Raw genomic sequence first — 20,781 nt, forward strand, 5'->3', positions numbered from 1 at the left:
CTAATGGTGTAGTAGATTGCCATTTCTATTTGGCCAGAATTGATCATGGCCAGTATAGCCAGCAGTGCGGTTGAACACTCATATCAGTTCATCTCATTTTGATGCTCTGATATTGACATTAATGGAAATGGACAGAAGACAAAGGAAGTGCAGTTGATCTATTTGTACAGGTTACATATGTGTGTGTGTAAGTGTGTGTAATCCGCAGAGACGCATCGTATACAGCGTAGGATGAAGGCGTATTCCATTAGTAGATCTTCTCATTCCTTTGCCCTGATGTACAATTTTCTTTCCCCAGAAGAATTGTGATTTGAAATTACCTGTTCTAATGACTCCAATTTGCCGTCTGACCAGCCAACGAAGTAATTTACTTTGTTCAGATTCATAACTGTGTAATCATGGGACTCTGAGGAAAAAGCAGATAATTAAGTCCAGGCTGAAAATGTGAGATTTTAAAGGGCCTTTTCCTCTGAGTTTAACTCTATACTTTAGGGTTGCCCGCAAATGAATCTGAGTGATCGCAATTAGATTGATTTATAGATAAAATCCAGAGAGGTTTTCTAAAATAGCTGTTGTCTTTCTATTGAGCAGAGTGCCCTGATTTGTTGTGTTTTAATTTTAGTATGTGTTATTTGATAGTGGATTATTTCCACCCTTCCTCTTTCAGTGTGTGAAATGGGCGAATACAATAGTTTTACAACATTTGCATTTCAGCGCCTGACATTTTGTAAGACGAATAAGCATCAGAGGCCTGTATTCCTCTTCACATCCTGTTAGACCATCTCAGGGACATCCCCCATTTCTCCACACAGTAGCCGTTCAGGACTGTAACTCTCTGCAGACGTGATATTAAATACAGACTCATGTTTGCCGTATGGATCTCCTGAGCGGCGGTCAATATCCATGGGTAAATCACTTCATTGAAGATGCTGTCGAGCTAATTGGATTATTGCTTTCTGCCTGGAGAGGTGGCGCTCCACAAAGGCCCCTCTGAGTACACATCAGCTCATCCGTCAGCTGTCCACAGCCGGACAGCAATCAGGGCCCGGCCAGGGTGGCCTCGCTGTGGGAGGATTTAGTTTTGAGTTTGTCCTCTTGTCTTCTTGCAAAGGTCTTGTTTTCTATTTATTTGTTTTCATGTGTGTGTTTGTAATGTCGTCGAAGAAAAAAGTGTTGATTTAAAAAAAAAAAAAAACTCATCATGACATAATTAGCACTCAGTAATCGTTTCTACTGCAAGGCAGCAATTAAGTATGAGGAAAAATGAGTGCTGGGAGCCTTTGGAATGGTAGTGGTCGACAAGCTAACTTTGTCCATCATTTGAGTCAGTCATAACTGGATGTTTATGTTTGGATTCATCCACAGTGTCCTAGATCCTACAGATCTGGTCCTACCACACTGTGGTATGTTGACCGTGTACTGACGCTGATCTCTGTATCTTAGTTGGGCACTTCAGTGTCCTGACACCACATAGCCTACACGCGTATACAGTAATGGTTCAGTTCACATTAATGGCACTCAGAAGCCAATCTAATCTTCGCCGAATTCCTCCGTGTGCCATTCCGAAACACAAACACTAAATACCTCCCTTACCTCCCTGGTGCCGGTTACGGCGGTGACCTGAATGATTAACCTGCATTATCTCCTGGTCAGACCGCATCCCTTAATGAGGCTGAGCGCTAATGGAATGAGCTTTTGTAATGGCGGTATTTACATCCTGAACGACTTGGGCTTGATGATGCACAGGAACATTTACACTCAGACCCTGGGAGTTTGTGCTCATCTATTTTTATTATATTTTATTTTATTTTATTTTATGTATTCAGTCGTAAAAAAAAAAAAAAACATTGTTTCTGCTTTGAGAGAGTTGATAGTTTGGAGGATGTATGACTGATGGCAAACTTTTAATGTTTGGTCCTGGTCGCTATTTGAGAGTGCTATTTGCAGAGGCCTAATTGGAGCTAACATTTGCTTGAATGAGTGCAATAACATAACGCAACATATTTCTGCAAATCAATTAACATTGTGTACATACATTTTCTATTGTTCTTACTCATCAAAAGTCTGTGTTTCTCTCTTGGTGTGTTTCAGAGCAAGAGGAGTCATTCGAGTTCGTCATTGTGTCACTCACCGGACAGATGTGGCACTTTGAGGCGTCAACGTTTGAGGAGAGGGAATTATGGGTAACAGCCATCGAGAGCCAGATCTTTGCCAGCCTACAGTCCTGCGAGAGCAGCAAAAACAAGGTAAACCGCACAAACAAAAGGCATACAGTACGTAGCCCTCTCACCGAACGGCTGTTCTCCAATTACGTTGAACAAATGCAACGTAAAACGGTTAAATGGTTAAGTGTGTCTCTCACCCCAGGACAGTTATATTTTTCTCAGTAATCTATTACATATTCAATTATGAACCGTAAAAGAGTTAGCAGGAGATTGAGAATCATCCAAGCTGTCCGCTGTTTAATGGCTAATATTTAATGATATTGCTGCTGTTATGATTATTATTGCAGATGTTAATTATACAGTAGCTTGGCGATTACATTTTCGACGCGTGCATCCGTAGACCTGGGGAGTTATCTCCTGCCCTCACTCTTTCTCACCCCCTCCTGCTCTCCCACTCACTCGCTCTTCCGCTCTCCCGCCACCTGCGTGATGGAGGTGATGGAAGCAGTGCAGCGTGGGATAGCTCTTATTGGAGCCGACAAGCAAGGGAGTTGCCGTGGAAACGTGCCTCGAGTTGGGGTTTCATAGTCCTGTCGTCTTTCATCCCTCTGAGCTTCGAGTGCCTTCTCTCTCTCACACACTCTCTCTTTCTCTCTCTCTCTCTCTCTGTCTCTCTCTCTCTCTCACTCTCTCTGTCTGTCTCTCTCCTTCTCTTTTTCCTTCTGTCTCACTTTCCCTTCCCTTGTCTTTATTCCCCCTCTCATACACCATGACCCTCTGTCTCTGTTTGCAGTCACGGTTAGGCAGCCAGAGTGATGCTGTGGCCATCCAGTCCATCAGGAACGTGAGGGGGAACAGCTTCTGTGTGGACTGTGACGCCCCCAGTAAGTCCTCCTGGATTTATGCCGTTTACTCTCAAAACGTCTGAAAAAATCAGAAAACGGCTGCATGATTTTATTTTCATGTTTCTGTTGTAAACTGGGCACTAAGGGCCAGATGTACATACATTTGCAAACTTAGAGTTATCAGTGTCCTGGCCAACCCGCCGAAAGCGCGTGCTGTGATTGTTCAATTTTCGTGGTATTTATCAAACCTGCAGTTCATCGTGTAATCAGTGCCTTACTCCACCCCCTACCACAGTTTGCCAATGTTCTCAACCAAACCTTGCATACTTCAATCACAAACGCAGTTCAATGAAGTTAACTGATGACCACATTAAAAGGAATCAAATGTTTAGCAATCATGAAATAATACAATACATGGTAAGATGTTAACAAGCAGGGAATTAATGAAGAGCAGTAGTTCTACTCAAACTTGTGGGCGTAGGCTGGAAGATTTTTCAAATCTAGCAAGTAGGAAAGTTTAAATGGATGACGTGAAAGTAAGACGTTCGAAAGGCCAACGAAAGTGTTCTGAATAGTGATTCTGTTGTCTTTGAAAGTGTCTCTTATTGACAAATGTAACCGTAACTGGTAACAAATGTCACTGGGTTAATACCTTTTTTTACCCCTGCGTACGTACAGGGGAATAGCTAATTAGGCACATTTTACACTTCCCCTCCCATGTAAAAGCACAGCATGCCATGCAAATGCTATTTTCAATTCTCGCGACAGGCAGTCTGCGCTTTTACCGCAGCGCGGCTTGTTTGTGCATACCTCGCCATGTTTTTCTGCGCACATTGCAAAACAAATATGCCTGAAGTGGGAGCAAAATTGTGAGTACATCTGGCCCTAAGTGTTCAAATGGCTAAATTTCTTGTAATTTTTTGCGTGTCTTGACATTGCTTGATCTGATTGGACCCTTCTCTCTACAGACCCCGACTGGGCGAGCCTGAACCTGGGCGCTCTGATCTGCATCGAGTGCTCGGGGATCCACCGTAACCTGGGCACCCACCTGTCGCGCGTGCGCTCCCTGGACCTGGACGACTGGCCCGTGGAGCTCAGCATGGTCATGGCTGCCATCGGCAACGCCATGGCCAACAGCGTGTGGGAGGGCGCCCTGGACGACTACACCAAGCCAGGCTCAGACTGCACCAGGTGTGTGTGTGTGTGTGTGTGTGTGTGTGTGTGTGTGTGTGTGCTAAAGGGATGAGTTAATGTTTCATATATCAGTCATCATCATCATCATCATCTCTTCCACCAGACTATAACCTGACACTTTGTACAATGTTACCACATCTGCCCCACACCTCCCATCATTCTCCACAGCTACAGACTTTCACAGACACAGCACCTTAGCCCTGCCCTCCTAGCCCACACTTGGCAGAGCCGTATCTGAATTCAAAAACGCAAGGGGGAATCCTCCCGGCACGTTCCCCAGATGCACTGCCACACTTACAATGCCACAAAGACATCCGTGACGCTGTGAGAGATTGGCCTCATCCTAAAACGAGTGCCTGGCAGTGACGACTGTGGTCACTGCTGTCCTCCGGAGCAGGGAAGGGGGTGGGGGAGGGGGTGGGGGTGGGGCAGATGGATGGGCTCTGCTCGCCTGATGGATATGTGACAGGGCCATTCAGGCCCCTGTGGCGGGGCCCCTCCAGGGGTTCACTTTAGCACTGTAATGGTGTCGTTAATTACAAGCAGCCCCAGCACACGGCCAGCTTCCACAAGTCAGAAGCACTCCACACATCCTCCTCCCATCACAGAGCAGAAAGAGAGAGACAGAGAGAGAGGGAAAGAGAGAGAGAGAGAGATACAGAGGACAGAGACAGGGAGAGAGGCTCTGCTGCAGCAGTAGATGATGATAAAGCGCGTGCCGTATGGAGCAGGTGAAACCAGCAGCACCCGGTTCTGCGTGTGACCAGAACCAGAAGTGGATCTGAGAGATGGATTCTGATTGGCCTGTAAGTGCTTGTGCGCCGAGGAGACATTTCTGCCCTCTGTGATTCATCCTCTCTTTGAATGGGTGTCATCTCTCTCTCTTTCTCTCTCTCTCTCTCTTTCTCTCTTTCTCTCTCTCTCTCTCTCTCTCTCTCTCTCTCGCTCTCTCTCACGTTCTCCGGAGTGAAGGCTCCCAGTTATCTATTGAATGGTTCCTGGGCTGGTGTGGAGCGCTTCTGACTTGATGAAAGATTATTGATGCTGATATACACCCACCCCCACCCCCACCCCCTCATGCCCCCACCTCACACTTCACTTGTCAGCTCCACCGCAGCGCCTGAGGAGGGAATGTTTTTCATTGTCAGGAAAATCTGATCTCTCCCAACACCCACCCACTCTACCGCCCTGTGTGCCGAGTCACATAGACACCAAGCCAAGAAAAAGTAGCTAGCTGATGTTATGTGTCAAAGTCTGGCTTAAGAGGTGTATATAGTATAGATGGACCTTCGAGCCTACATTTAGTTGGAAAGCAGACAGGACGTGAAGGCATGGTTCTGTCCTTTAGTATCGTCACTGTTCACGACGGTGAAGCTCACCGCAATATAACTCTCCTTAGCATAAGACTTATTCCCGTGGAACTTAATACCGTAGTGCTGTTTTATAGAGTAGGGTTTTTTTTTTTTTTGGTTTTTTTTTGGTGCCTCACTAATTTTTATCCCAAATCTCCAGCATACTCTCAAACCTCTGCAACTTTGCAGGCGGATATGTCAAATGAGGCTGGGCTCAGCTCTTCAGCAGGCCGCCCAAGCTCCCCGTTATAAATGAAATTTTGCTATCTCATCGGGTATGCATAGGCACATGGTTTTAATTTTGTCACCGTGGTGACATGTGGCGGCTTCAGGATGGGTGAGGGCCTCGCATTCAAACGCATCCTTTAATAAACACCACTGACACCTCATTTCAACGATTCAGTAACTGCCCGAACGTGTCCCCCAATTCTGATTGAATGTCTCCTGCTAGAATAGTTTCCCTCCTATTCTCTTAAATTGAGTTGAAGTCATCCATCCACTAGATTGGTTTAGCGGTTTTCAATTCTTGTTCCTGTGATAATGCACGATGATTTAAAAAAAAAAAAAAAAGTTATTTACAAGTGCTAAATTAAATACACAATTTCAGTGTTATAGTGTGTTGTGAAGTGTGGATTTTGAATGGACTGGAAATTCTTGAATTTAGTTCCTGCATTTATTCCATTTTTAAGAGCTAAATTAGAATTCTACAGAGGCGATAAAGAAAAGATAACTAGACCATATTGCTGTCCTTCAGTCAAAGAAGAGCTGTCGCGATTGGATCAATGCCAATAGAATAACGCCGTCAACGCAGCGACAGTGAAATACTTTATCTGTTATTGGAGCACAGCTACCTTTGTGTCTGCCTCCCAGGTCTAGCTATTGAACCCATTTCATATTGCTCCGTAAATAAGCAACACTTATAAGCTCGCAATTGATCGTTGCACCATTAATCCTGAGTAATTTGTAATTGGGGTTATTGAAGGGTGGATTTCGACTGATTTAAGAAGTGTGCGATCTGTCTGTTACGGACTAATGTGCTGCTGCATTAATCGAACCAGCTCCTTCTCAGGCCATTCATCAGGGAGACATATTTACACATTGTGTGTCATAAACCCCTTGAAAGCCATAAATCTTTATGGGAAGGTTGAAAAAATTAACCAAAGTTATGCCTTCTCTGGATGGCAGTTGTTGGGTCCCAATTGGGCAAGAGGATGGCGGGAAAGGGGGGGGGGGGGGTGTAGAAGCTCAGGCAAAGCTTTGTGAGTCTTTGCAGTCAGCATATTGAAGGGGAGTTGTCGTTTTAATTAGCGCTTGGCAGTTGTCATGTTTGCACTCCACCTCTAATTGCCTGGCATGCAGACGAGAGGGGGGAGAGTGGGGAGAGTGGGGAGGGAGCTCTCCACTAGCAGAGTTGGAAGGCTTGCTGTACTCAGAGTGTACACGGTCTGTACTTCCTCATACCTCCCCCCACATCTCTCTCTCTCTCTCTCTCGTTCTCCCTCCCTCTCTCTCACTCTCTCTTCCCCCCCCCTCTCAGTCTCTCTGTCAATCACTCACTCACACCTACAGTAACAAACATACACTGACACACACACACACACACACACACACACACACACACACACACACACACACACACACACACACACACACAGGGATGCAGAACCTCATACACACCTGTTCTCAATATTGTGTAGTATTAGCAGCAGAGAGTAGTTACAATTGGATTGGTCCCTCGGGACTGATGTATTAATATACATTAAATTCTGACATTGATACTGAAGCATCAGTGTGTGAACAGCATGTAAGTTGTAGCTTCTGGAGGTTGTTAGCTTGAGCTATTTTATTTAATTTTATACACACACTAGACAAGTCTGAGGGATCATAATGAGATGAGCAGTGGTAAAGAGAAAATGACAAAAGACAAGACTCCAGTAAACCAATCTGTATGATCAATCTTTGATTTGTAATCAGTATTTGATCCACTGGTATTTGGACCTTTATCTGTTGTGTTACATCTTCATCACTGAAATGTAGTTAGTAGATCTGTATAGTAAATGCAGTTGAGTAGACAGACCACTGGAATGTAGTGACTGGAGTGTAAAAACAAAGACACATAAAAAGGAGATATGTATGTAACACACATTCATGTAACACACACATGCCTTATATTGTACTTGTAAGTACCTGTAAGGATGTGCAATTGGTTCAGTTTTTAAAAATACATTTTCAAAGGTCATTTTTCCCCTCCCTTATTAATAAATAAATAAAGTGCCACATATGGAATGCAGAGCAGCCCTCTCCCTCCCTCTATTCTCCTTTTTTCTCCCTCTTTCTCACTGTATTACACCCCCACTCCCTCCATCCCTCTATCTTCTTTCTTTCCCTCTGTTCTCCTCCCTTTCTCTCTCTCTCTCTCCCCCCCCCCCCCCCCCTCATCAGGGGTGAGATGTCCCGGAGCGCTGGGCAGAGGTGGACGGCTATCCCTCATGTGGCCTCTCCTCAGCTGTCGGGCCGCTGTGCCGCTCGCTGCCTGCCCCTTGGCCAGGGCAGGTAATAGCTCTGATGAGGACCTACTATCCTCCACTTTGTTTCAGAAATAATTTGCCACTGCGTCGCCCCCCCGCAGGGCCTCGCCGGCTAATAAAAATGAATCACACCACTAACCTCCTCCTCCTCCTCTTCCTCTTCCTCCTCCTCCTCCTCCTCCTCCCCTCTCCCCCCATACCCCTCCCTCGCCTGAGCCTACTGCCATCTTTACCTCAGTGTCTCTAAATGCTGTAGATGCAAACACACACATGCTCCCTTCCTCCTCTCTCCCTCTCTTTCGCTTCACTTTACTGTTTCTCTCTCTCTTTCTGACACACACACACACACACACACACACACATATATATACAGTATATATACCAACTCACACACATACAGAGATGATATGATCACACACACACAGATGCAGGCAAAATGCATGTTATATGTTGAGGTGTATGTGTGTGTGATATGACCGTCAACTCAATAGTCTCTCAGCAACCGTACTGTAGGATGACATCAGAAAAATGTGCAGTGGCCCTTTGACCATTTACACGCTTTAACAGAGAATACAGATGTGTCCATTCAAAAGTGAATCATGGTAGTCTACTTAAACTGAACTGTGTCTGCTGTACCATCCATAGTGTGCAGAATCATCTGCATCAGTCCTACATGTATGCTGATAACCATCAGATGTATAGTATTCATTGTGGTCATTATCATTACAGACCCGTGATTTTGGCTTTCAATGTGAATGAGTGCTAATTTCGGGTCTGTCTATCAGATGTTGATATCATAGGCCGGGGCTGATTTCCAAATGAATAGCATGCTGATATGTAGTGGTCTCCTGCTAATGATCTGTCTCAGCGCTGCCAATGGAATTTTGGAACGCTGCAGTTACAGAAAAAAAATCAAGGCAGAAACCACTGACCCGGTATTTCCACTACAGTTTTTTTTTTTTTTTTTTTTTTAAACCATTCCACCCCCAGTGTTAATTTTATTGGATGGTGCTGAATTTTGTTGGACTTTGATGTATATATAGAGGTGGTTAGGGTTTTAGCCTTGACTAAAAGTCTTCATTGCCCCACAGTTTATTTGTGGTCAGTTCTAGAATATTGTAATTAGCTAGATGTATCTCCCGGGATTTGGATAAAGCTCATCTAAAATTGACCAGTAGAAACACGCCAAAGGACCTCAGCTTTGTTCTGCCACGGAATCCTGTTGCTACCGCTAAAAAAAAAGCCACCAAAAGCACTGAGGCTCTCTTGGGCAGAAGGCTCTGAACAGCCCTGAGTGCTGTGCTATGCTGATGGAGCCAGAGCCAGACTGCTTGGCAGAGCCAGGTCTGTGTTGACCCACACAACCCCCCCCATGGCCCTGGCTTGCCCTCACCCTCCAGGTGAGGGTGCTGCCCTGCCCTCCGAGGGCCCTATCAGAGCAGCTGGCACTGCCAGGAGCCCCAGCAGAGGGGGGCGTATTTAATTTGGATAAATGGCAGAGCGCTTTTCAGCAACAGGGCCAGTCCCCAGAGCTGGCCAGAGCCTCTCTCTGAGCACACTTCACACGGTCAGGGCACAGCGGCTCTGCCACCGCATGGCACAGTGTAGAAAGCAGATCGGTGATTAGGTTGTTGTGTGCAGAACTTGCCTTTTTAAGACTGGGTGTAAATATGATATTATATTTTTCTATATGTCTTTTCTTTTTAAGCAGGTCTTTTTTTATATGCCTAAATCTGACTATAATACATAGTTATTTTTTTGCAAAACATGCATTGAAGATGTTCCCCTTAATTGCCTCTTGTAGTGTGCATAAACGTGCAGAAGCCAGTGGGGTTTTGTGTTGTGTAGGTGGTCATTAATCAGGGAGCAGTGGAAATGTAGTCTTGGCTTGTGTTAATGAATAAATAGTTAATGATGAAGCTATAGCCGTTTGAAACCTTCTGAGGTGATTTTCATACATTTCGATTCATCAGAGTATTCTCACTCTCAGTAACCAACAAGACGTGTCCCCTTTATCACTGGCCGGCATTAGGGCCGGCTAAGTACTAACACAGTTCATGGAAACAGCTTTAAAAGACACCCTGTTGACTGTGTCAGGCTTTATAATGAATTTTTACTGTCGTCAGCTCATCACTTTCATTTCTTAGCAACCTTTGAAGCACTGGGCCTCTCTCTCTTTCTTTCTCTTTCTCTCTCTCACTCTTCTCTCCCTCTTTCTTTCTTTCTTTCTCTCTCTCTCTCTTTCTCTTGGTCTCTCAGGGTGGACTGTATTGCTAGCTGCATGGGAATCTGCTTTCTTATACAAGCTGGCCACCCCTTGCTGGGAGGGTTGGTTTGATTCCCCTGCCCTCCCCTGCCTCTCTCTCCCCTTTGCTCTCCTCTCCGCCTCCTCCTCCCTCTCTCTTGGGCTCCTGTTTGATGTCTTCGTTGGGAGGGTGAAGTCAGGGAGGGTTTTGTGTTTTTGTTTTGTGACTGTGTGTGTTTGTTGGTGAGAAAGAAAAGGTGTCTACCCCCCCCCCCCCCCCCCCCCACACACACACACACACCCTCTCTCTCTCCTTTTCTGTCTTTTTCTCGTGGGGGAAGGGATTTGATTGGTTGCCCATGGTCAGCTGATTGCCCTCAGCTCCTCCTCCCTGGTCTCGCCTGCACTTTGGGCCATAAATCCCTGTTTGCCTGTGTCCTTCAGGCCTGACTAATTATCTCTTGTTTGTTCCTCTTTATTGGGAGGCAGTCATGTGTTCCTGACTCCGTGGGCCGGCCTTGGAGAATCATTCTGCCATTCGCCACTTAATTAGGTTGAGGTCACTACGCCACTTCTGTAGAATTGGGAGGGAGCGGCTTACAAAGGGTCCCACAAAAGCAGTGACTAAAAACTGAAACTGACCCCTCGGACGCTTTGAGGAGGTGAATGGACAGGGTTTAATTGTGCTTTTTCTGCTCCACAGAGTCCCTTAAATTGTGTCATTGTGAGGAAAGAATGACTTCCATTATCCTCCGCTGGTTTCGGGGATAGTTGTGCAAAGGAAAATGTCTTACACACCTGTCATTTTAGTTATTACTCACTGATACACTTGCAAGAGCAGAGGGACCAGAGAGATGGGGGTCTAATGGTCAGATGTTTTTTAGTTATATTCAGTAAGAGGAAAAATCTGGCTCTGGTGGACATCCAGCACAACAAATTGCTTATTTTTGCCAGCGAAAAAAAGCCCTCAAGAGTCCCTTTGAAACGTCCCCTCTCTAAAGTCCTCTGCTGTCCTCTAAGCAACCTCGTGCTCTGGACAAGTATGTTCAATAGTGTGTGTGTGTGTGTGTGTGTGTGTGTGTGTGTGTGTGTGTGTGTGTGTGTGTGTGTGTGTGTGTGTGTGTGTGTGTGTGTGTGTGTGTGTGTGTGTGTGTGTGTGTGTGTGTGTGTGTGTGGTGTGTGTGTGTACATATGCCTGCATGTGTTTGCCAGTGTTTGGCGGACTGTGAGAGGGTGTGTGTGAGAGAGAATCTGTCTATTGGTGTGTGTGGAGGGATGCCATCGGCCTGGGCTTCCTGAATACGGTCCCCTGTGGAGAAAGTCCTCTCTCTATCTCATTCGTCTTTCCACCCCCCTCGCCCCCTCCCCCTCCCTCTCCCTCTCTCCTCCCGCTTTTGACATGCTAAATCCTCCTGATTTTATTTTTCTTCTTCCTGCCGAGAGGAAGTGTCTTTTCAAGCCTCTCGGTTTTCGCTCCCCGCCACTGCCCCCACCAAACTAGCCCCCCCCCTCACACACACACAGACACACACACACACACACACACACACACACACCCCTCGCCCCGCCAGCCTTGCGTTGGCCCTGTGTTTGGATTGGGTCTCCATTTCAAACAAAAGGACCGAGGCGGGATTATCAGCTCACTTCCTCTCCTTTACACGCCACCTTTCAAGTGGCAGCAGCCAAGCAACTCGAGCTGCTGCCGCCGCCGCCACAGACCCAGACCCAGCCAGACTCGCCTCTCTCTGGAGATGAGGGGGAGATTGTTGCCATTTTGTTTTACTCTCTGTCTGTTATTTATTCTTTTTTTTTTTAATCCCCGTCTTGAAAGATACACTCGATTTGAAGTTGTGGGGAAACGTCGTGGCGGAGGCCCGGAGCGGCAGGGAATCGCATGTTGGAGAAAGTTGGCATGAAAAAGGGAACAAGAGTTCTTCCCTGGCCTCCCCGTCACCATCTTTAATGGCTTTCAGACCCCCTTTTCTTTTTGTTCGTCTTTAACACTAACTTTCTGCCTCATTTAACTCCTGTCAGCTCTCAGCTGCAAACCCCCACCCCTGTCTTCCTCCCTCTCTCCTAAAGAATCTAATTCAGGAGTGGTGGTGGTTGGGGGGGGGGGGGCTAAGGTTTGAAACAACAACAACCTCCCCCAAAAGAATGACCTAAATCTCTCGGCTCTGTCTTCGACCACTTCCTTTGCCATTCTCCGAGCATTTGATCCTAATAAAGCGATCATCGTGCGATAAGCTCCCTCAGTCGCCCTCTCAGGCGGGCTCCGCAGAGGAGAGGAGAGGAGAAGAATGAGAGGAGGAAGCCTGGGGAGAAGGCGGAGGGTGGAGGAGGTGGAGGCCTGCCCGCTCCTTGCGGAGCAGTCGACGCTGTTCGGAGTCCATTCAGTTCCCCCGCAGCCTTGAGCGTCCATAATGAGTGACCGGGATTTGATGGAGGAAGCAAAGCTGTAAAACGTCTGTAAAACGTCTGGCAAACGCACCGACGACGGCCGCAGCAGAGCTTTTGTGTTGTCGTCGCAGAGCCTTCTAAGGCAGATCATTTAGACTGGAGAGAATAGCCGTCCTCATTCACTCCCACTCATACCTACTCAACGACCGCCAGCTCAACTGTGCAAAATCTGTCCCCTCTGTCGGAGATGGGGACTCCCATCTGTTTTGTCTAACCACCTGTTGGATGCAGCTATTGGGGGGGGGGGGGGGGTGTTGATCATTGCACAACGTGCATTTTAAAAAATGACACAATGCAGTTCTTTCAGACGGAAAAGTGGCACCAAGAAGTGAAAACTAGCCTAATCTGGAGCAGAAGCCAACGTTATCATTAGCTACATCTTCACTTGAATCACCAAGCTGCTTAATGGCTTTTGTGTTGCGACTCCGTGAAATCCTCAGTTTAGTGGTGACAAAGGCCCTCTTACCCTACCGCACTACAGAAATAATTAACTCCTGTAGGTAGCATCAATGGAGACGGTCAGCCTTGTGTTCATCCTCTCTCTCCCACCTCCCTCTCTCATCACGCTTACCCTTCCTCTTTTCATCTCCACTCATGATGCTGCCCTTTTCCTCTCTCTCTCTCTCTCTCTCGCTCTCTCTCTCTCTCTTTCTCTCCTCTTCTCTCCTCTCTCGCTAGCAAAGATGGAGGGTTGCTTTGAGTGGTCTTGGCAGGTGACATATTAGTTTGGGACCATCTCCATGCACAGAGCCATCGCAGCTTTGGCAAGCTATCGCCCATCATCGGGAGCATAATGAGTACAAGTGGCTCCATCTAAGCGCCCATTGTCCCACCAGTCTCCTCTGCTGTAATTGCAATGTGGTTAGCGCTCTGTTTGATTTTGTGGTTTTTCTGTGACCCTGGAGCCACAAAGTAGAAGCCCGCTCAGAGCAGCTCATTTGAGAAATCCACTGACTAACGCAGCTTTTTGTTTAATATTTGAAGTTTTTATTTCGTATTTTTTTATTTTTACCCCTCCACCCCCCTTCTTTCCATGTTTGCTTTGTGCTGGTGGGTGATGCTGAGCTCCAGTGTGGGGCTGATGGCTCTCTGGCAGCCGGACTGGGGTCTCTGGGGGAAGCCTGTCATCCACCGTGCTGGGGCTCTTTGCTGGTATCAGCTTGAGCCCCGTCTCTCTGTCACTCACCCGAGAAGACCAAACAACGGCGCCTTTCTGCTTCCCTTATCACACAGCTCGGGAGAGGTCGCCAGGTCAGCCACGCACTGAGCATGCTCGGCCCGGCCTATCGATTTGCAGCGGGCGCCTCATTTTGCGCTTGGAGTAAACGGGAGCCAAAAGAAGCCAGGAGATGGTTAGTGGAGGGGGGGAGGGTGGTAGGGGGAGAAGTTCAAGATGGAGACCATTAGATACTACAGGAGGAGAGGCGTCTGATAGAGAGCCAGAGTTTGACTTCCATTCTTGTGCCGCTCGTCGCTCCTCTCTTTCAGCTTCATTCAGCAGCTTCGATCGGGCGAGCTGCCCACCATCTACCCCCCCCCACACACACACACACCACCTCCCCCTCCAGGGAGTTGTGGGGCCAGTTTGAAGTGGGCTCTTTTGTGGTGCAAGTGGAGGGGGCGATCCTGCCGTATGGACTGACAGGCCTGACAGCGGCGATAAAAAACATGCTCCCCTCCTGTATTGTCCAGCGCAGACATGCTGTTCACAATGTGTAACCTTTAGATAGCCGGCGAGACGTTAACCCTCCCGCTGCTGAGGCTAACCGCCCGCGGGCAGCCGGAGGCGACGGCATGCAGAAATTACCCTTAAATGCCTCTTAGGCCTCACCCGGTGCCTCCGGGCCCGCGGGGATCCGCTGTGCCATCCGTCATGGTAAAGGTGCCCCCACATTGTTGGGCTCCTTTGAGTAAAGACTGGGACTGTATTCTTCTTTTTTTTAAGTTTGGTAGTTATCATTGCTCTGTTGATGCTGAACTTTGTTGATGTTGTTTTGTTGTTTTTTCCAATTGATATGTACAGAGCACACCACACATTACACATTAGATGCTACTCAGTAGTCTAGACCATCAACCCCACGGTGAACTGAATTCTGTTAAACTGAGACATACTTACTTTGACATTCAATTCCAACATCTAAAACCCAACTTGCCCTAGAAATGTCTGATTTGGGAAGTCCAGGAAGAGAAATTCAGAGATAGAAACAAACAATATAATTCATGTAAACATACAATAACATGCAGTGTATTGGTAGCGTTCTGTTTCACCAGGCAAAATATTATTGCTAGTTCATTACAAATTAAATATTACTAGTTATGTTTGTTTGTTTGTTTGTTTTGTTTCATGGCAACTAGTTATTGACAATTCTAACGTACTCCTATTTCTAATGCTGTAGTTGAGTAGGAGTGGACATCTGAAACAACCTCATCATCATTAATTAAATCTAGTTTATAATACCCTGATTGTAAAACTGCCCATATGTAATAACATTATAGTAACGTCGTCCATCCGCGTTCTCCCACAGAGAGGAGAAGGAGCGCTGGATCCGGGCGAAGTACGAGCAGAAGCTCTTCCTGGTGGGGCTGCCCCAGTCGGACGTGCCCCTGGGCCAGCAGCTGCTGCGGGCGGTGGTGGAGGACGACCTCCGCACGGTGGTGCTGCTGCTGGCGCACGGCACCAAGGAGGAGGTCAACGAGACGTACGGCGACGGGGACGGACGCACCGCGCTCCACCTGTCCTGCGCCATGGCCAACGTGGTCATCACCCAGCTGCTCATCTGGGTGAGTGGGGGGGAAACACTGAGGTGGCACTGGGTGGGGGAGGTTATGGGGCTACAATTAGCCTATTTCACAAGATGTCGCCACTGTGTAAACTAACTTCCTCTGGAACAGCTCAGTCTATAGGAAAGACAGAAACAGGAAGATGTTTTACCCTGCCAATTAAGGCATCATTAACATCAACTAGGCCAGACACCTGGACACTGTGAAATTGGCTCATAGCTTCATTTAGGATGGACGTTGGGTAGTCTCTGTCCAAAGCAAATGTTTAGAGACAGACAAGCCAAGGCAGGAAGTTATGACTATAAGAGATCGAACATGAACATGGTTAATCAAGAAGTGTGGGAGCTATTTAAAAATGAATACTCTGGTTAAAAAAAACTGGAAATGTAGATTTTTTTAATCGTTGTTCTGATTAGCACACAATTGCAGTTAACAGTGTTTTTTTCCCCCAGAGTTTTCTGCCTAATACCTCTATACAGTACATTTCGGGGCCACATGTGATTTTCATTTCAGCTGTATTTGTAGAGGAAAGTTGGGTATGAATAAACACGGATCCTGTGACATTGGATATATTTATCCAACTTTTGCAGTTCAAGACTGCAGCCTGTTTGAAAAAAAAAAAAAAGCTAGAGTAGAATGCAATGACAGCTCTCGCTCACTCTCTCCTTCTTTTTCTCTCTCACTCTCTCTCTCCATTCTCTCCCATGTCTGTTTGGGTCTCTCTGTGACAGTACGGAGTGGACGTGAAGAGCCGCGATGCCCGCAGCCAGACCCCGCTGTCGTACGCCCGGCGCGCGGGCAGCCAGGAGTGTGCCGACATTCTCCTCCAGCACGGTTGCCCCAACGACAGCGGCGCGGGCCTGGCCTCGGCCCCCACCCCCACCGCCACCCGCCGCAACCCCAACGCCAACAACAACAACGCCCAGTGCGAGCTCAACCGCAGCATCAGCATCATGTAGGACCAGCGGAGGGGTGGATGAGGACAACCCCCCCGACCCACCCGCACTGACTGACTGTGTCTCCCTTCCCTCGCATACTGTGCCCAAGTCCACCCCCCCCCCCCCCCCCCCTCGCTGTCTCCCCATCCCAGGTCCAAGGGCCCAGATAGCAACAGGTTCTGGAGCAGATGTGGCCTGGTTCTGCTGTGGATCCGGCCCAGTTCCAGACTCGGCTGCCATCTGGCCCGTGGCGTTGGCCAGAGTGTGTCTCCATTTGCTCAGTGTTGCCAGTACACTCATTCGTCACCACTGTTCCCTCCCGTGTCTCCTCTCCCATGTGACTGTGGCGTCCGTCTCCCCACCCACCCCCCCGGCAGAGCGTGACGGGCCGCCCCGTCTGCCAGCGCCTCGTGTCCGTGACCCTTGAGTGAGTTGGCCGTCCACCGAGCGCTGTGTCTCCACTGGTCCCATCACCAGAGCTCCGGGTCCTGGCCATGCCTGCAAAGCTCACGCCACACTGACCTCCCTTTATCTCGGAGAAAACACACACAACGATACACACTCAGATCAATCAAGATTTCACTGTGTAGTTTCAGTTTGCTCTACTTGATGAACCTTCATGGCCCACCTCGTTGTCCAGTAAATTCAGGAAGAACAGCCGTCACAGGGAAGTGAGGACATAATCACAGGGCTTGACGTTCTCAGACACTGCGCCAGAACTCAGGCTTGGGCCAGGCCTAGGCCAGGCCTTTGAAGATTTGAGAATAGATCGTTATTCATAAAGGCTTTGACATTTTCTGATAACTTTAGGCACAAAAAATGTTCCTTGCTTTGTGCCCTATAATCAGTCTAATAAATCTAAAACTTAACCAAAATTTGAAGTGCGACATTATGTCAAGTTATCCTTAATGTTAAGTTTCAAATAGAGATTGGGACCTAGTAGGTCTCTTTGAGGTCACTGGAATCCACTGGAATTCCAAGGGTAGTCTATATAACATGTGTAGATAGTAATAGCCTCTGAATATATTCATCTTGTCAACAACAACTGCATAAAATTTGCTGAACCCATTTCGGCCTCTACTTCAACCTCTTACTGATGGTGAACAATTTTAGCCCGTCTGTATGATGTTTACATTTAACAGCTAAAAGTCTAAAACAAAGCGCAAAACCTTGTGTTGTACATGAGTAGTGGTTGGTGTATGTAATGGCGTTTTAAGCTTATTTATATCAGCACTACTTTAATATTGAACCACCTGGACATTGGAATCATTGGAATCTGGATTTAAAAAAAAAAAAATGACCGTCAGTTCAGTTTTCATTGATTCATCATACAGTAGTATAGACATAGGATTCAGTGAACACTAACCCTAGGAAGTGAACTTGTAAAAAAAATATTAGAAGTAAAAACCAGGTCAAAGATAGTCATGGAGTACTATGGAATTAGAGATCACTGTGAGGGCAGGTTTGAAAAGCCCCATTAAACCCAACCTGATTGCGTCATATAGATGACCAAAGGGGTCACTGAATTCTCTCCACCCGTGACAGGACTGAAGAGTGCGATGACACGCAAATGCCTCTTTAAGCGCGTGATACCTAGTGATTACACTGAAGCAGCCTCGTCTTGACCGGCTCTTTGTGTTTGTGGATGGGGAGCTCTCGTGGATCCCTACCGTTCTTTTGAAATCCACTACGACAGGGAATGCTGTCCGTGTGAATGTGCCAGCGGAATCACTCAGCTCTTGAGACAACATCTGACCTGCCCGGCTCTCCACTCCTCAGCAGCGCGTGAGTGGACGTGAGCATGGACGTGTGAGCGTGTCACAGAGAAGAGTGCAGATGCGGAGAGAGAGAGAAAGAGAGAAAGAGAAGGTGGAGGCGGAGGCCCAAGGAGAGGAAGTGGTTTTTAACGTCAAAACTTTGGGAAGCAAAAAAAAAAAAAACAACAACATGGCCGCAAGCCAGCGAGTCGGGAGAAAATTATGTACAGATTCTTGTAAAAAGTCCCTATTTTCCTCACAGCCATTCCACGGTCGCGTGGACCCAAGACCCCAGTGGCCCTCCTGGACTGGCTATGACTCCTTCCTCTGAAACTATTATCCTAATGTCCTGATTCAGGGAACCTACCCAGTCCCATTTAGGTACTAAACGTCAGTGTCTTGTCATCATGTAGAACAGACGAAGAAATGACCTTCAGCTCTCATCTGGTCACAAGGACTGGGATTGCTTTGTTGACCAGTAGATCTGAATGTTCTCTGATTCATTGTGTGACTGTAGGCTTTTTCCTTACATTATGAGTGACACAGCCATTTTTAGATTTTTAGCAAAAAATAATACATTAGATATATTTCTGGATTTAAGCAAGTAGCACAAGGTCTACAGAGGTCCGGTCTCGACTGTGTGAACCAGACTTCAAGATTCTCCTACTCAAAGTCGTTGATGTTTTACCATGCAGTATTTTATGTTTACAGAGCCAGGGTACTACTTAAGCATGGTACCATTATTTAAATTTTTTAGTTGGTGTGTGCAGAGTCATTATGTCACATACATAACATGACCTATATGCACACAAGGAGGGCAATGAAAAAGAGAAAGACAAAATGTTGGGTGAATGTTCAAATTAAACTGTCATTTCGCTGTCTCTTTTGCCAGCTCCTTTTTTGGCCTCGTTACCATTTTCATCTGTGATATTTGTGCCTCAGAGTTTATTGTGGCCACCAAAGTGCTTTCATAACACTGCCATACGCCGAATAGGGAGACGATGTGACAAGCTCATGCCAACAAACAAACAAACTGCTCAAGAAGGCCGTGATGTAATGGCGCCATTATGACTTAAACGATGCGACCAAAAGCCATGCCAGCTCACTCGGTGTTGGGCCGGAGCCTCAACGTGTCCGCTTTCATGAGCTGTTATGTCACACACAGTATGGCAGTATTATGGCAGACGGGTCAAAAGAAGTTTTTTTGTTGTTTTTTTTTCTCTCCAACAGCTAAACCTAAGTGGGTACATACCTCTTACTCAATGCATCACACACAGGTCACTAAGAATAGACTGCCTGTTCTACATTTAGGTTTGTTCTTTATTTTTTGTTTTTTAAAATAATGGACATTGCCTGTCAAATGTTGTTTAAATATCATTATTACGTTTAATTGGGCTATTCAACATAATGTTGATCAAACAGAAAGCCTTCAAAGAAAATATTTGTTTTTAATGCACCAACAAACCTGAACCTGAAGATATTTGACCTCAATGAACACGATGTGAAAGATGGTATTTTACCCTTAGAAGATACAATATGCTATACCTTTGATGTGCCCTTAGTGTTTTCGCCCGACCTCCGTGTTCTGACTACAGTCTTTCCATGGGAAGGCTAGTTCTGGAAATCTTTTATGTTGTCTAACGAAACATTCAGAGTACATCTATATGTATGAAGCCTGAGTAGGCAAGATGTAAAGAGGTGGGACTAGGGAACAAGGCTGCAAGCTCTGTAGCCACTTCTACTATTCCACTTGAATGCTGTGTTCATGAATGGATTACACATGTTTAGCTAGACACAGTTAGAGAAAAGTGCCCTCTCTTCCAGTCATTGTTATTTTTTTTACCCCCAAAGATCACTGGTTGAAGATATAGGTAGATATATCAAGCTAGGACCTTGGACCTTATCCTAAGCAGTCTGAATGTGTTGTGTGAGTTTCTTTTGCCATGTACAGATATGGGTGCACTAGCATGAGAAGAGGAGATTTTTCAGAGGTAAATATAAGGCAAGTGACCTTTTGTGTGAGGTGTGTAAGGGGCAGCACCTGAAAGCTAGTTTCTGCTATAGGACGGAATTGGACCTCTAGGTATGAGCTTTGTCCTGACTAACAGCCATTCATGCTTTCAGGTGCACCAGCACTGTCTTCAACTGTTAGATAGCAATGCCCTCTTTCCCTCAAACATTGTATCTTTTACATTACTTTGGTTGGTTTATCTCTTTTTAATGATGTTTTAGGTACTTTTCTTTGGTCAGTTTTGGCCAATTTAAGGTACTTTGTGTAAAATGATGTACATTTGACATATTTATAATGCAGGATGTAAATATTGTTTTGTTTGTTTTTGTTCTTTTTTGTTTTGTTTTTGGTTCATTTTCCATTGTGTTTCATTTCCATGTTCCAAGTGTGACATCAAGCAGAAGCAAGAGAGTAACCTGTTGTGTGATTGGATGCTTGGCTGGCAATTGACCTATTAAACCATCCCAATAAAAATGATTTATACCATATTGATGCTTAATTCCTG

General features: G+C 46.4%; 1 protein-coding gene across 3 annotated transcripts in view; it reads left to right on the forward strand.

Moving 5' to 3' along the window:
- The window catches only part of agap3 (ArfGAP with GTPase domain, ankyrin repeat and PH domain 3), a 131,903-nt gene extending 111,139 nt beyond the window's left edge, over positions 1-20,764 (forward strand). For all 3 annotated transcript variants that reach the window (XM_062527254.1, XM_062527260.1, XM_062527245.1), the window contains exons 14-18: positions 2,092-2,246; positions 2,959-3,049; positions 3,979-4,201; positions 15,315-15,570; positions 16,302-20,764. In XM_062527254.1, coding sequence (XP_062383238.1) covers positions 2,092-2,246; positions 2,959-3,049; positions 3,979-4,201; positions 15,315-15,570; positions 16,302-16,529 — 953 coding nt within the window. In that variant the 3' untranslated portion in view covers positions 16,530-20,764. The remainder of the gene's footprint in view (positions 1-2,091; positions 2,247-2,958; positions 3,050-3,978; positions 4,202-15,314; positions 15,571-16,301) is intronic.
- The last annotated feature ends 17 nt before the right edge of the window (positions 20,765-20,781 follow it).

This window comes from Sardina pilchardus, chromosome 2 (genome assembly GCF_963854185.1).
Source record: "Sardina pilchardus chromosome 2, fSarPil1.1, whole genome shotgun sequence".
Lineage (NCBI taxonomy): Eukaryota > Metazoa > Chordata > Actinopteri > Clupeiformes > Clupeidae > Sardina > Sardina pilchardus.